The sequence below is a fragment of the Acinonyx jubatus genome, chromosome C1 (genome assembly GCF_027475565.1).
Source record: "Acinonyx jubatus isolate Ajub_Pintada_27869175 chromosome C1, VMU_Ajub_asm_v1.0, whole genome shotgun sequence".
NCBI classification, from domain to species: Eukaryota; Metazoa; Chordata; class Mammalia; order Carnivora; family Felidae; genus Acinonyx; species Acinonyx jubatus.
Genome location: NC_069381.1, coordinates 190,115,703 through 190,131,628, shown reverse-complemented (window position 1 = coordinate 190,131,628; position 15,926 = coordinate 190,115,703). Strand labels below are relative to the sequence as shown.

General features: G+C 39.6%; 1 protein-coding gene and 1 non-coding gene across 8 annotated transcripts in view; both read left to right on the top strand.

The window, feature by feature from the left end:
* The window catches only part of PLEKHM3 (pleckstrin homology domain containing M3), a 195,682-nt gene that overhangs the window by 163,727 nt on the left and 16,029 nt on the right, over positions 1–15,926 (top strand). The window contains exon 8 of one of the 7 annotated variants that reach the window (XM_027052367.2): positions 5,140–7,384. The exons of the other annotated variants lie outside the window; for them this stretch is intronic. Coding sequence (XP_026908168.1) covers positions 5,140–5,209 — 70 coding nt within the window. The 3' untranslated portion in view covers positions 5,210–7,384. Of the gene's footprint in view, positions 1–5,139; positions 7,385–15,926 lie in introns of those variants that run through there. 7 annotated transcript variants of the gene reach the window in all.
* On the top strand, positions 3,101–3,175 carry TRNAQ-CUG (transfer RNA glutamine (anticodon CUG)). The gene has a single exon. It is a non-coding gene; the product is annotated as a tRNA-Gln (tRNA).

Here is a 15,926-nt window from a genome sequence, read left to right as displayed (position 1 = left end):
CAAAACGATACGTATCACTTTTCCTTTCATCCCAAAAGCATCATAGAAATATATACTGTTTCTGTATCTGTGCACTGGCTTCTTTGGCCATGAAATCATGCCTCATTTCCCACCCAGCAGGGCTCACTTACACTGTGGTTCCGAACAGAAGGGAGGCATTGTAGCCAGGGGGAGTTGAAGCATGTAGGCTGGAGCTAAGATATTAAGAGTTGACTCAGCCCTTCTGGCCTCTTCTTAAACCCAAAGACTCTTTGTAAATATACAGGAACTTGAGTTGGCCCCACACATAGAAAGATAAACACATACGCACACATATACATGCTCCAGCCTCGTTTCCTGAGTACAGGTACTTAGCTCATGGCCTAGAGATTATATACTTCTTAAAAATGTAACACAAAAACTTGTACACAAACATTCGTAGTAGTATTCATAATAGCCAGAAAGTGGAAACAACATAAATGTCCAGCTGATGAATGGATAAACAAAATGTGGTATATCCATACGATGGAATATTATTCAGCATAAAAAGGAATGAAGTACTAACATGCTGTAGTGTGGCTGAACCTTAAAAACATTATGCCAAGTGAAAGATGCCAGATACGAAAAGCTGTATATTTTCTGTTCTGTGTATATGAAATGTCCCAAATAGGCCAATCCAGAGAAACAGAAAGTACATTAGTCGTTGCCTAGGGCATGGGGGAAAAGGAAGAGAGTAACTCCTAATGGGTGCAGATTTCTTTTAGGGATGACGAAAATGTTCTGGAATTCGATTGTGGTGACAGTAACGTGGTCTTGTGAATACGTTAAAAATCAGTGAATTGTATACTTTAAAAGAATGAGTTTTATGGTATGTGAATTAGATCACAATCAAAAGTATTTAATAGAAAATAAAACAAATTAAAAAATGCTTCCAACTCTATAAACCATATGCTGGGTCACAAAACAAGTTTTAATAAATTTTTAAAAACTGAAACCATACCAAGTATGTTCTCTGACACATTGAATTAAGATCCCCAGTAGCAAAAAAATATGAGAAACCTCAAATATTTGGATAAAAAAACAGTACACGCTAAAAACTTATGGGTCAAAGAAGAAATAAATCACAAGAGAAATTTTAAAATATTTTGGAAAAGGGGCTCCTGGGTGGCCCAGTCAGTTAAGCATCCGACTCTTGATCTCAGCTCAGATCTTGATCTCAGGGTAGTGAGTTCAAGCCCCACATTGGACTCCATGCTAGGTGTGAAGCTGCATGTATCTATCTATCTATCTATCTATCTATCTAATGAATGAACATGAAATATAAAATGTCAAAATGTATGGAATGCAGCTAACATAGTACTTAGGGTGAAACCTATAGCTATAAATATATCATGGAAAACATGTCAGAAAAAAAGGAAAGGTCTCAAATCCATTACCTAAAATTCCACCTTAAGACACTAGATAACAGAGCAAACTAAATGGAAAGCAAGCAGAGGAAGGAAAGAGTAAAGATTAGAGCAGACATCAATGAAATGGAAGATAGAAAAAAAATACATTAATGAAATCAAAAGTTGGTTTTTTGAAAGAATCAACAAAATTGACAATCCTTTAGCAAGACTTACCAAGAAATTAAGAGAAAAGAAACAAATACTCAAAATCAGGAGTGAAAAAGGAAAAGGCAGTTAAAAGAACTATAAAGAAATACCACAAGTGACTTTATTCCAACAAGTTAGACAACTTAGATGAAATGGACAAATTTCTAGAAAGACAAATTACCAAAATAGACTCAAGAAGAAGTAGAAATATGAATAGCCCTATAACAAGTAAAGAAACTGAATTAGTAGTTTTTAAATCTGCTCATAAAGAAGCCAGATGCCTTCATGATGAATTTTGTTGAATATTTTAAAAAATAATACCAGTCCTTCACACAGGGATAAAGAGGGGCATTACATAATGATAAAGGGATCAGTCTTCCAAGAAGACACAACAATCCTTAATGTGTATGAAGAGAGTCAAAAGACATGCAGCAAAAAACCCCTAATAGAACTACAAGGAGAAACAGACAAACCCACAATTATATATCCACTATTATACTTAGAGACTTCAACACCCCTCTGTCAGTAACAGATCCAGCAGGCAGAAAATCAGTTTAAGCATATCGTTAAACTGAAAAGCACTATCAGTCAACTGGATCTAATTGACATCTCTGCCAATTCATGTTGTTCATCCAACAACAACAGAATATGCATTCTTCTGAAGCTTACATGGAACATTTAACAAGAGAGACCACATTCTGGGCCACAAAACACATCTGAAAAAATTTACAAGAATAGAAATCATGCACAGTACGCTCCCAGACCATAATGAAATTAAACTAGGAATCAGTAACAATGTTACTTTTATGGTACCTGTAAAATCCCAACGTATTTGGAGATTAAACAATATGTTTCTAAATAACACGAGTTGATCATTGATGTCCACACAAAATCCTGCACAGGGATGTTTATAGCGGGTCTACTTGTAATCACCAAAACCTGAGAATAACCAGGATATCCTTCAGTATGTGGATGGTTAAATAAACTGTGGTATACCCATGCAATGGAGTATTCTCCAGTAATAAAGGAAATGAGGTATCTAGACACAAAAGGACATGGAGGAACCTTAAATGCATATTACTAGGTGAAAGAAGCCAGTCTGAAAAGGCTGTATACTGGATGATTCCAACTGTATGACATTCTGGAAGAAGCATAACTGTAGAGACAGTACAAAATCAAATCAAATCAAATCAGTGATTACCAGGGGTTTGGGAATGCATAAGGCAAGATGAATAGGTGAAGCACAGGTTTTTTTAGGGCAGTAAAATTATGCTGTACGGTTCTGTAATGGTACACATATGACGTTTTACATTTGTCAAAACCCATAGAACCGTAGAACACAGAGTGAGCCTTAATTTAGATTGTGGACTTTAGTTGGTAATAATGTGTGAATATTGGTACATTCACTGTAACCAGTGTGCCACACTAATGTAAGATATTAATAGAGAAAACTGGGGGTTAAGGTAGTATTATGGAAACTGTACTAACAGCACAATTTTTCTGTCAATCTGAACTGTTCTAGGGGTGCCTGGCTGGCTCAGTTGGTAGAGCATGCGACTCTGGATCTCAGGGTTGTGGGTTCAAGCCCCACATTGGAGGTAGAGATTACTTAAAAAAATAAAAGCTAAATAAATAAATAAATAAATAAATAAATAAAAGTGAAAAAAAACTGTCCTAAAAAATAAAGTCTATTTTTATTTAAAAAAAATTTTTTTTAACGTTTATTTATCTCTGAGACAGAGAGAGACAGAGCATGAATGGGGGAGGGTCAGAGAGAGAGGGAGACACAGAATCCGAAACAGGCTCCAGGCTCTGAGCAGTCAGCACAGAGCCCGACGCGGGGCTCGAACCCACGGACTGCGAGATCACGACCTGAGCCGAAGTCGGACGCTTAACCGACTGAGCCACCCAGGCGCCCCTAAAGTCTATTTTTAAAAAAGACAATTCATCCAGCTGAACAGTTGACTCAAATACCAAAGCTGATCAATGTGAATAAACTTTATTAGAACAATTTTAGACTTACAGAAAAATCACAAAGATAGTACAGAGAATTACCATAGACCCCACACCCAGTTTTTCTCTTATTAACATCTTACATTGATGTATTTGTTACTATTAATGAACCAATACTGATACATTATTATTAGCTGAAGCCCATAGCTTTTTCAGATTTCCTTAAACTTTTTCACTGTTTATTTATTTATTTTGAGAGAGAGTGTGTGCATGCAAGCAGGGGCAGGGCAGAGAGAGAAGAGAGGGAGAATCCCAAGCAGGCTCCATTCTGTCAGCACAGAGATCAACACAACACGGGGCTCGAACGCACGAACCATGCATGAGACCATGACCTGAGCCAAAATCAACAGTAGGACATTTAAATGACTCAGCCACCCAGGTCCCCCAAGATTTCCTTAGTTTTTACCCCATTATTATTTCTGTTTCAGAACATCTCCCTAAGCTCCTCTTGGCTGTGACAACTTCTCAGACTGTTTTTAGGATATTGACAGTTTTGAGAAGTACTAGTATTTTGTAGAATCCCTCTGTGGGGATAGACCTGATATTTTTCTTTTGATTAGACTGGGTTTTATGGGTTTGGGGAGGAGGAGTGCAGAGATAAAGTGCCGTTTCCATCATATCATATCACAGGGACATGCTATCAACATGACTTATCACTGCAATGTTTGTGTCAGGTTTCTCCACTGTTGATACTCTTCTCCTCTGATCCTTCTCCATTGTTACCCTCTTTTAAAGGAAGTCACTATGGGGGCACCTGGGTGGCTCAGTCAGTGGAGCATCCGACTTCAGATCAGGTCATGATATGGTTTGTGAGTTCGGGCCCTGCGTCGGGCTCTAGGGCTCCCAGCTGTCAGCACAGAGCCCACCTCGGATCCTCTGTACCCCCCCCCCAACTCCCTCCCCCTGCTCACGCTCTCTCTCTCAAAAATAAACAAGGCTTTAAAACATAAATAAATAAAGGAAGTCACTATGTGCAGCCTACAGTTAAGGAGTGAAGATTATGCTCCACTTCCCTTGGGAGTGGAGTCTATACAAAATCACTTGGAATCCTGCATGAGTGATTTGTCTCTTCTTCCCATTTATTTTTTTAAATTATCTATTCATGTCAGTGTGGGCATGTGCATATTTATTTTTTATTTTTGGTTATAACCCAGTATTACTTTACTTTGTTGCCCAGACTGTTCCAACTTTGGCCATCGGCTCTTTCAGCTGGTGCCTGCATCACCTTGACACCCTCCTACCATTGTGGGGTGTTTGTTTCCGAGCATTTCTGTACTTTCTGGTGCTACCAGACATTCCAGACTCATCATATATATTTCTTGCCCTAATCCTACAAGTAGCCGTTTCTCCAAGGAGCCCGGGTTCCTTTTATTGGAAAATACTAGAAACCAACATGAGGGCACTTAGATTGCACACCTGCTTTTAAAGCCCTCGGTCCCAGGACTCATCCCTTGAGGAGGGATGAGAAGAGAGATGCTTCCCTCTGACTACACATCAGAATTTCCTGTGAGACTTGTTGGGTTGTTTTAACTCTGAGCATCTTTATCTTCAGAGTCTCCCCATGTGATTCTGCATGGCAGCCAGAAGAAAGAATCACTCCTCTAAGATGGCTGTGGCCATAGTCAGACGTGCCAGATTCTTACAGTCCGAATGACCACATTAACACGTCTGCGGACTCAGAGGGCCCTTCACCCAGCAGGAAGGAATATGTAGCTGTTTAGAATCTTCCGTTTCTCTCTTGGTCAGATGCAGTTCTCTAAGCTGCACAAATGTCTGAGAGCAAAGGAGCCCTTACCAGCCTACCTGGAATTTCAGGTTGATAATACTTCCCAGGACCCCGCTGAGCTCTCTCTAGTGGTGTCCAGTTTCCAGTGAAACACTGGGAATGGTTTATGCAAGTCTGGGGTAAAAGACAAAAATAAACATCAATGAGATATTTATTAAGGGAAAACTTTGATCTGAAATTGAGTTGCAGATTTAAAACCTGTCCATAAAAATGTGCTGAATAAATGTGATAAATAAAAATAAATTTGAATAGTGGGGTAGATTTTAAAATTTAACTGAAATCTTCATGGATAAAGTTCTGTAATATCTGGGATTTGCTTCAAAATAAGCTGATGGTGGGAGAGAGGGAATAGATATAAATGAAAGAAATTGATAATTGTTAAAACTAGATGATAGGTACACAGGGGTTTATTACACTGTTCTGTGTACCTCTGAATATGTTTGAAATTTTCCACAATAAAACATTTTTAAAAATCTGTAAGTAAGGGGGCCTGGGGGCTCAGTCGGTTGTGCATCCGACTCTTGAGTTCAGCTCAGGTCATGACCCCATGCTTAGCACGGAGCCTGCTTATGATTTTCTCTCTCTCTCTCTCTCTCTCTCTCTCTCTCTCTCTCTCCCTCTCTCTCCCTCTGCTCCTCTCCCCTACTCTCTCTCTCTAAAATAAAAAGTAAAATCTATAAGTAAAAATCTTAGAAATGAAGTATTTAGTGAATTTGTCACCACATAGCCTTGACCATCTTGCTAAAGTCAACACATCTGTGACCTCAGAAATATGCTTAATATCCCTTCAGATCCAAATATCATCTGAACAGCATAATTACAACTCAGTAAAAAACATTCTACAAGCATTACAACTATTCATTTTTTCAATAAATGACTTACTGAGCATACTGTGTTCGTGCATTGGGCTAGGCTCCGGGGCCACACTGTGAACATGGCATGTTCCTTGCTCACAAATAGTCCACAGTCCCTGGCAAGAGACACTGAGCCATCAGGCAGTTGGGTTGACGTGTGGGCGGAGCCCTGGTCTAGGGGGTGGACCTAGAGCTCCAAGAAGGGACATCGTCCAAAGCGGTCATGTACATTGTAGGTGAAAAAGCAGTTCCACAATTTCTAAAAATGTTAGCTCTGTGTTGAACTTTATCTGAAGCACTGATTTATTCACGTCCGTATTAGAACATACTTGGTTTTAACATGCTCATTTGATTACGACCATATGTCAAACATGGGTCAACTCTTCATAGTTTCTTTTCCTTATTAAATTAATTGTTATGCAGGAGAAGGCTTCATGAATATGTAATTTAAAAATATAGCCCTAGCATTAATGTTTAGAACACCGTCTCTGACAGACAGACAATGTGCTGGGGTTGTAGGAAATTGCACTAATATTTACTAGTGCTGGTGCCAGCAATTTACATATCTCGTCATTTAATTCTTATGCCAGTCCTCTGAGGGAATATTGTTACCTCCATTTTAATAATGAGGAAACCTAGGTTCAGAGGAGCCAATTAACTTGGCCCAAGAGATAAGGCCAAAACTTGAACCCAAATATATCAAATCCATGCTTTTTTCATTATACATCACTGTTTCTTCTGTACCTGTAGTCTTCAAACCATTTTTGCAGCGTACCCTCGAACAGAAATGTGAAGAAATTACGTCCCTCCGTCATTAAAGAAGTGTCCCCCCAAACGGTTATTCTGAATTCTCCCCATATTTGCCACCCTGAAAGTTTTTACACTTGGAGCAGTGAGCCAGCTAGATTAGGGCGGGGGAAAGACACGACTTTCTTTTGCAAAATGGTCGGGGGCTGTGGTGAGGGGGTGTGGGGAAAGAGCTTCCTTCCGCCCCGTGCACAGCACTCCGCAGGTCGGGAGGCCCAGGGGCGCCTGCGGGAGCTGGAGATCTGCCTGACTCAAGCTGAGTGGGCAGACCCCCGCTTGCTGCACTGTCCTCCCCGCTTCCACTCCGTTCAGCCGATAATGCGGACAGTTTCACACTGAGGTAGTCTTTCTTCTCCAACACAAATTAAATACATACCTCTCTCTAGTTTAAATAGGAAAACACTCAGACCCAGACTTCAAGATTTTAAATACAATAGGGAGATCCAGAATCACAGAACTTAAGCTTAATCCAGTATTTACCCTCCTAGAGGACTAAACGGAAAGCACAGCTTTAGGAGAGAGAAACATTCTGTTAAAACAGCAATAAAATTCCACATCCTAAAGACAGAGAAATGACAAAAAACGTACCCTCCTTGATTGAGAATAAGAAATAAAACTCTAACTTCAGAATTACAAATCAGAAGGTTAGACTGATACCTCTCTAAGACTTGAAGGGAAAACAGTGACTATGAAAGCAAAGAAGTTGCATATATCCACAAAATGACCCTGGACTTCGATTTTTTAAAAGAAAAAAACAATCCTCAAATTGCCTCCTATGCCGCTTTCTTTCTGACATCTCTACATACCACTAATCTTCCCTTGTTATTAAAGACATAATGCTGCTAAAGAGACCATCCTGCCTCACACATTTGTGTGTGAAGATGCCATTCCTGAATCTTGAAATGCTTCCAGGTCACAAGTACATAAATACTTCATCTTAAGAACACTCAGCATGCATTTTAACATGGGACTTACAAGATATACCAGCTATCATAAATCAGTTCCATCCTTTCTGTCTGATCCATTTGCCTTTGTTAATTTTTTCATGTGACATACAAATCATCCCCACAAGTTTTCCAATATGGAAAACATTGCACTTCTAGACTTTATGACCCTATACCATTTGGGGCTGTATCTAGATGTGGGTATACTATCAGAAGATTCTACTTAACACTGAATTTGGTGTATTCCATATAGTAGGCATTCCATAAATACTTATTGTTTGGTTCAGCTCTCCCCAACATATCATGTGCACTCATTAAGAACACTGACAAAGCTTTTTAAGTAAACTGATTAAGAAAGTTTAAAATATTTGCTCTATGTGAAATAGAGAATAGATTCTTTATGATCTCACTTACATGTTAAACCTGAAAAAACCAAACTTACAGAGAACAGAGTGGTGGTTGCCAGAGGCAGGGGTGAAGGTGGTCAAAAGGTAAAAATTTCCAGTTATAAGATTAATAAGTTCTGGGGATGTAATATACCACATGGGGACTAAAGATAACAATACCATATCATATATTTGAAAGTTACCAAGAGAGGAGTAGATCCTAAAAGTTCTCATCACAAGAAAAAAATTTGTACCTATACCAGTTGATGGAGGTTAACTAAACATTGTGGTAATCATTTCACAACCTATATACATATCAAATCATCATGTTGTATGCCTGAAACTAATACAATGTTATATGTCAGTTATGTCTGAATAAAACTGGGGGTGATGGAATACTTGGATAGATAGAGGAGCATAGTAAAAGTCTGAATAACACTACTTTTACGTAAGCTTTGTCTGTAAGGTTGAAGCAACCGACCTACTATTTGAGGTATTTCTGTGGTGTGAGCATCGGCCTGCCCAACATTCATTTCTCCAAGGAAGGCATTCGAGGTGTTCTTCCTGGAGGGGGCTTGGGGGCTCCAGTGGCTCAGTGGTGACTCTTCTAAAAGCAGTCCATGTTTTTTGAAGCACTGCGGTTTGGAGAAGCAGATTGAGCATAACTTGCCAGCTTTTCTTTAGCTGATCACTCCCTCCTCTCCTCCAAGAACGACGATTACACTGAGGACCCTGAACTTATCAACACCAAACTCTTACCGGTTAAGTCAACATATTTTGACACCATGTTCAATTTGCACACATTTCAGGAACGTTTCCTACATCTGTCTATTGAGAATGAACACTGGCCTCATAGAAGAGTCCATAGCAAGTGAGTTTCTAACATGGCCTCTCCTCTTTTTCATTTTAAAAATTTGTTTCTTTAGGTTAACTTATAGAAAAAGAAGGCCTGGGCACCGGGGTGGCCCAGTTGGTTAAGCATCCAACTCTTGGTTTCAGCTCAGGTCATGATCTCTTGGTTTGTGAGTTCGAGCCCCAGGATGGGCTACAAACTGATAGCACAGAGCCTGCTTGGGATTCTCTCTCTCTCCCTCTTTCTCTGCCCCTCCCCCACTTGTGTGTGTGTTCATTCTCTTTCTCTCTCTCTCTCTCTCTCTCAAAATAAATAAGCTTTAAACAAAGAAAAAGAAAAAGGCAGCCTCCCAAAGAACTCAGTCCAAGCCCCATTGCTCTCATCCATCTGGCCAAATTTCAGAAAGGTCCAGCTTGTACTGAAGAACATGCAGACTCCTCCCAACACTCTTGACCTTGTGAATTGGTCTTTGTCATCTTACATTGCATGGCAATCCACACCACCCTGCCCCTGAGGACCTCAACTTGTTGGGGAGTGGACTTTGGTCTTTGCCGTGGCACTTTTCTGCCCTTCCTGAAGCTTCATGAACACACTAAGTTTCCAATAGCTAATTGTAGTCAAACCTCATAAAGGTTTGTTTAAAAGAGAGAAAGCAACTGCTGTATTATAAAGGATAGAATTACGTCTTCCATAGAAGATGCTGAGATGTGCGGTTTTCCTCGGCACAACTTGAGCAGTCCATCAGGGGCTGTGTTTTCTGTGCCCGGGTTCCCTTTGATTTGTCCCTGGAGGATAAACGTGGAGACGGCTTTCCTGAAAGTTGTCGCTTACTTCGGTGCCTAGAAAATCACCAAACCCCAGATTCGCCAGCAGCCTTACAAAGGCTCTTACATTTTTCTGGGAGCCAGTTCTAGTTTGTCATTTTCTGAAAGAGAGGTTCATGTTTAGGCAGGAATTTTTTGGTGGGGGTTGGGGACTAGAACACACTCCAAGGTAGAAGGAGAGGGAAGGGCCGCCCAGAAGCCGGTCTTTCCTTGTGGCGTCCTATTTGTTCAGCCTTCGTTATTGTCAGTCCTTGCACAAACAGACTGAATACCTGGATTATTCCCTCATCTGGACTCAAATACTCATACATTACATACCCTTTCTCACTAATCAGCCTGACACATTCCTTTGTTGGTAAATGGTTCCAAAACAAACACTGTCAGTGTACCTAATTAGCAGGTTTGCGGGCTGTGCTCACAGTCCTGTTACATCCTGTTCAACAATAGAGAACAACAGCCCTAGCGAGGTCGGGCTTACAGGGAGGGAACCGCTCCCCCCAACGCATATACACTTTTTTAATGATATTTCCTTTCTGTGGCTTTTCTTGGGAAGCAGCCACTTGGTGAGTACTGTGATGAGGTGTGGGATTCTTGCAACAGCTAGAGGAAGTTTGGACTCCTCTTCGTAGGCACCTCTGCTTAGGAGCCATTAGTTTCCATCTGCTTATTGTTCTTCTCTCTGGTACTGGAGAGGAGCGCAGTGAGGAACTTTCTCCACGTCCTCTAACACTGACGAGAGAGGACAAGATCCCTGCCTGTGTTCTAGAATCATAAATGAACAGAGATGGAAAGGACTGTGGAGAACATCTGGATATTTTAGGGGTAGAAAATCTGAAGCCCAGGGAGCTCGCAGGTTTTATGAGGGGCAGAAGCCGAGGAGCAACTTACCAAGATGGAATTCTGCTCTGCGGCTACATGACTGCCAGCTCTTAAATGTATTTATTGTATCAATGAAGGTTTTCCTTGATTAAAAAAAACAAAACAAAAACAAAACAAAAAAATAAATTAAAAAAACCTTGAACGCAATGCTACTTTTTTTTGGCTTTTAAACTTCGGTCAAAGAGTAACTTGGCAAATAACATCTCACCTTGGCCTGGTGGCTCCTATATTCACATGTCAAAATGTTTCAGAATGTCTGCTAACACAGACGAGACTTTTGTGAAACGCTCAGGGCTGACCTGACCCTGTATGCCATTAAGCCACTTTATAAATACAGTGCACTTATAAACACAGCCCTCACTGGTGCGGCTGCCATTGTATTTTGAAACCATTTGGTCACTTCAATAGATGGCTGTCATCTCTACCTCGACGCATTTCTTACCAAGCTTCTCGTTAGGTGTCTGGTTAATACTGTGTTGTCATCTTATCTCTAAGCATTTCAGACAACTCAGTTTTTTGTTGATTGGAGGGAGTAAAGTTCAGCATTGTTTAATTCATGTTGTAACTTTCTGACTATAAAACTGATACACATTACAAAACATTTGAAAAGTACACAAAAGTATAAAGAGGAAAATTCTCCATACATATGTCTGTATGTTTACTTTTTAATAAAATATGTATATATATATGGTTTTATTATTTTTTTAATTTTTTTATGTTTATTTTTGACAGAGAGAGAGACAGATAGCAAATGGGGGAGGGCCAGAGAGAGGGAGACACAGAATCCAAAGCAGGCTCCACACTCTGAGCTGTCAGCACAGAGCCTGACATAGGGCTCGAACTCGTGAAACGCAAGATCATTACCTGAGCTAGAGTCAGAGGCTTAACTGACTGAACTACCCAGGCACCCTTAGAATATATGGCTTTATACCCAGCTTTTTATCACATTATATCAGAACCAAGAAAATAGTTTATAAACTTTTATTGATGGCTACTTTAACAGGAAAAAAAAATAATTGGTTCTAAAATCATTAAGATCCATTTAAAAAGTAGAGGCAGACTAATCCACAGAAAAATCACTGGAGTAGGAATACAGAAGTCTAGATGTCATCCCTAACTTGGCCACTAATTTGCTGTGTGACCTTTGACAAGCCACCTCCCACCTCCAGATTTACCTACGAGGTATATGGCATTGTTTTAACCCCGTATTGACAAAGAAGTTAGAACTTTATTTCATTCTGCTCCTTTGCTTAGCATTTGCAGTAGTCTGTTTAATAGTTTGTCACAATGTTTTCAGTGAAGTTGACTATTTTTGATACAATTTACCCAAAGGGATTAAGATATAAATTCAAATTGTGATTCAGTCCACCATTTTGAAATAATGTCAGCTCCATGAGGAAATGGACTTTCCTATTTTGCTCACTGCTCAGTTTTCTGCATCTAGAACAGCACGTAGTAAATGCTCAATGAATAATCCACGAATAAAGAGTTTGCTTTACTTTTAGTTTTTCAAATCTGTGCTTTTTGACATATTTTATTTTATTTTAAATAACCTTTAATTTCAAGGAAATTGTCTACTTAAATGTAGACATTGCCAAGATATATGACTTTATTGAGTGATAGCTAGCATTCTCTCATATGTTAGGAATAGATATAGTTTTCTGGCCCAATGAAAACTTTCATGTCAAAAACTTGAGTTTTGCTAAACTACTCAGTTTAATTTTCAAACATGTTTTCAGTCATGTTTCAGTGTGTTTTTTTCCTTCCCAATGGGACTGTAAATAAGTAACCTGAATACACAATAGGAAAGAGAGGAGTGTTTACCTTTCCATACAAAAAATGTTGATTCTTCAGCCTGAGCAGTATGTTCGGAAATGAACTGTCTTATGCTTTAGAATTACAAAAAGGTACAATAGTAACTTGATTTCATCAGCATATGTTTTTGATATTTTGAGACTTTTCTTGCCTCACTAATTATGGGAATACAGATAGCAAGATGTTATAAACGCTATCTTTTAAAAATCCTTTTTTGTTTTTATTTAAGCATCTAACGTATACTATCACCTTCGTTATAAACCCCTTCAGTAGTCTGAATATTAAACCACTCGGTGGTGCATCAGGAAACATCCTCATTTGCTCTCTGTAGCTATCATTAATAATCATCTGTTCAGTTCCTAGTGCCTCCAGAACACTTAGAGTAGAGATAAAGACAGTCTATAGATAGATGTTCATTCTCTACAGAGGTCGCCGCTTGGACTGAATTAGATCTATAAAGCACAGGACTTGGTATAGAGTCAGAGGAGCTTAGCGGTTATCTGCCCGTCACTCCCGCCCCCTGATACACGCACCTTTCCTACCCCACCTTCCCCAGGGAGGATGGCATCCCCGCCCAACACCACACCCACAGCTAGTAGGAGATGCAGGCGATTGAATTCCAGTATAGTCCCCTTTTTGCCTCTCCTTGTCACAGCACCATCCTGAAATCTGAGGGAATGCACAAGCTGTCCAGAGGAGGGCAAAAGATTATATCACCTACCCTTAACTAGCCTCACTTCTGGTGATAGTTGGTGTAGGGTGGCCGGGGAGAGGTTCTCAACAAAAGTATAACGGGAAGGATCTTATAAATTTTTGATGAGAAAACAAGATTACGTTAAAAAAGTAGTAATTCATGTGAAAAACAGAAACGTGGGAATTTCCTTTTATAGAACTGGTAACATAACAGACTAATTTCAAGTCCTGAGCGAGTGGCCGATTCAAAAACTGCATTGGAAACATTGGAAGCCACTCACCGGAGCTGACTGGACTTCAACTGAAAGATCTAGTTTGGCCTTGAGAGGTGGGAAGCTGAAGCATGTTAAAGCTGTCCTCTGAGAGAAGAGTTAACACTTTTTTTCTAGAAAGAATCCTTGATGGTGGAGAGAAAGGCAATTTAAATTAAAAGACTTAGCTGGAAAGCAGGTTCCATCAACGATTTGAAAGAAAAAAGGTCAGAATTGAGAATGAAAAGAGATAAGCAAATTTTCCGTGGGGGCAGGATGGCCAGGTAGGGTGGAATAGGCGCTAGTGAGGCCTGAAGGAACATCAGGGGAACATGGTTTTCATACAGTGCTTCAAAGAGGCACCAGCCAAGGAACTTGGGGACAGCAATCACATGAATGTCAAAGCAACAAGCAAGATGACTTTTCCCTTCCTCCAGCTTCCCTGAGAATGTAGTTAAGGTACACTGTTTAAAAGAGAGAGTCCTAATCAGGGGAACCTTAATATTTAGAAAGTACCTAAAAGCAAGCAGTACTTAACCCTTCTCCACACCTAAACACACCCAAAATTTTCATACTTCCATTGTTCTCCCTGAGGGGTCTAGAGAGCTTGCCCAGGCCACCACTCAGAAAACTGAAAGAGAAAAGGCTTATTAGCACAGCACTTTACTAACCAGACCTAAGCCAAAGGCTCCCATTGGCTTCCCCCAGTGACTGTACTATTGCCTCTGAAAGTTTCCTTTACCGATACACTAGCCTGTAGCCTTCTCTACCCTATTCCTGTCTTACGAATATACATGTTGAAAGACAAAATTTTCAATGACTTCGAGGTGTCTTACATGTCTGTTTATTGCTTGCATACTTAGCATAACTACTTCTATTAGTGTGATTATCAGTTCTATTCAGCCTTTCCTAATACGCAGAGTAAAAACAAAAGTTCTGAATAACGTGCTCACTGAATGAAAGAGACTGCTAAAACATGCGTTCTTATTCACACCTTCCCGTGTTCAATGATAATGTATACCATGTTTTAAGCATTTTTGCAATATTTTTCCAAGATAATACATCCTCTGTTCATGCAAAGTAGGATACGTTGGGGCGCCTGAGTAGTTCGGTCGGTTAAGCCTCTGACTTCAGCTCAGTTCAGGATCTCATGGTTCATGGGTCTGAGCCCCACATTGGGCTCTGTGCTGACAGCTCAGAGCCTGGAGCCTGCTTCGGATTCTGTGTCCCCTCTCTCTCTGCCCCGCCCCCACTCGTGCTCTGTCTCTCTCTCAAATATAAAAATTAAAAAAAATTTTTTAAAGTAGGATAATTTTAATTACTAAAAGTGTACACATTACTAAACAGTTGTATTGTTTCCTGATTTTATAAACATGTAAACAATAAGTCTATTAGTTTAACTTATCAAATTTACATAATACTTTTACTACTATATAAAGATGAAAAAAAATCCGAGATATTCAAAAAGTCAAATATCTAAAGCCAGGATTAGTCCTTGACTAAGATGTTTACACAGGTGCATTTCATTTTAGATAAACCTCATAAATTATACTATAAATTTGTAAATTAGTTGATTGTATACATTTCAAAAATTTTTTTTGTTTAACATTAAGATGAGCAGCTGTAAACTTTCCTAATATATTCAGTATAGAATTTGACCTCTAAAGTTGTTTACATGAACGGAGACTGTTTTCACTAGATATAAAAATGTATTATAAAATATACAGTACAGTGCTGGCATAGGAACAGACAGATCAATGGAACATGATTTCAGAACGTATGCAAATAGACCCAAATAATATGGGAATTTAGTACATGATAAAGATGCACAGCAAATTAGCAAAACAAAAGATGGAACTTTCCATACAAGAAACTGGGAACTAGACAGCCATTTGGAGAAAGAAAAGGAATGCTGGATTTGGTCATACTCTTTACATGAAGATAAATTCCAGATGGATCAAATATTTTAATGTAAAAATAAAACCCATAAAGTACTAGAAGAAAATATAGGTGAATATTTTTGTAATCTCAAGTGTGGAAGGTCTCTAAGCTTGACACAAACCCAGAAGCCCTGGAAGCAATATGCTTTTAAATATATTTTTAAAAACTTAGGACCCCTGCGTGGCTCAATTGGTTAGGCATCTGACACGCGATTTTGGCTCAGGTCATGATCTTGGTTTTGTGAGTTCCAGCCCTGCATCAGGCTCTGCACTGTCAGATTCTCGCCCTCTCTCTGCCCCTCCCTTG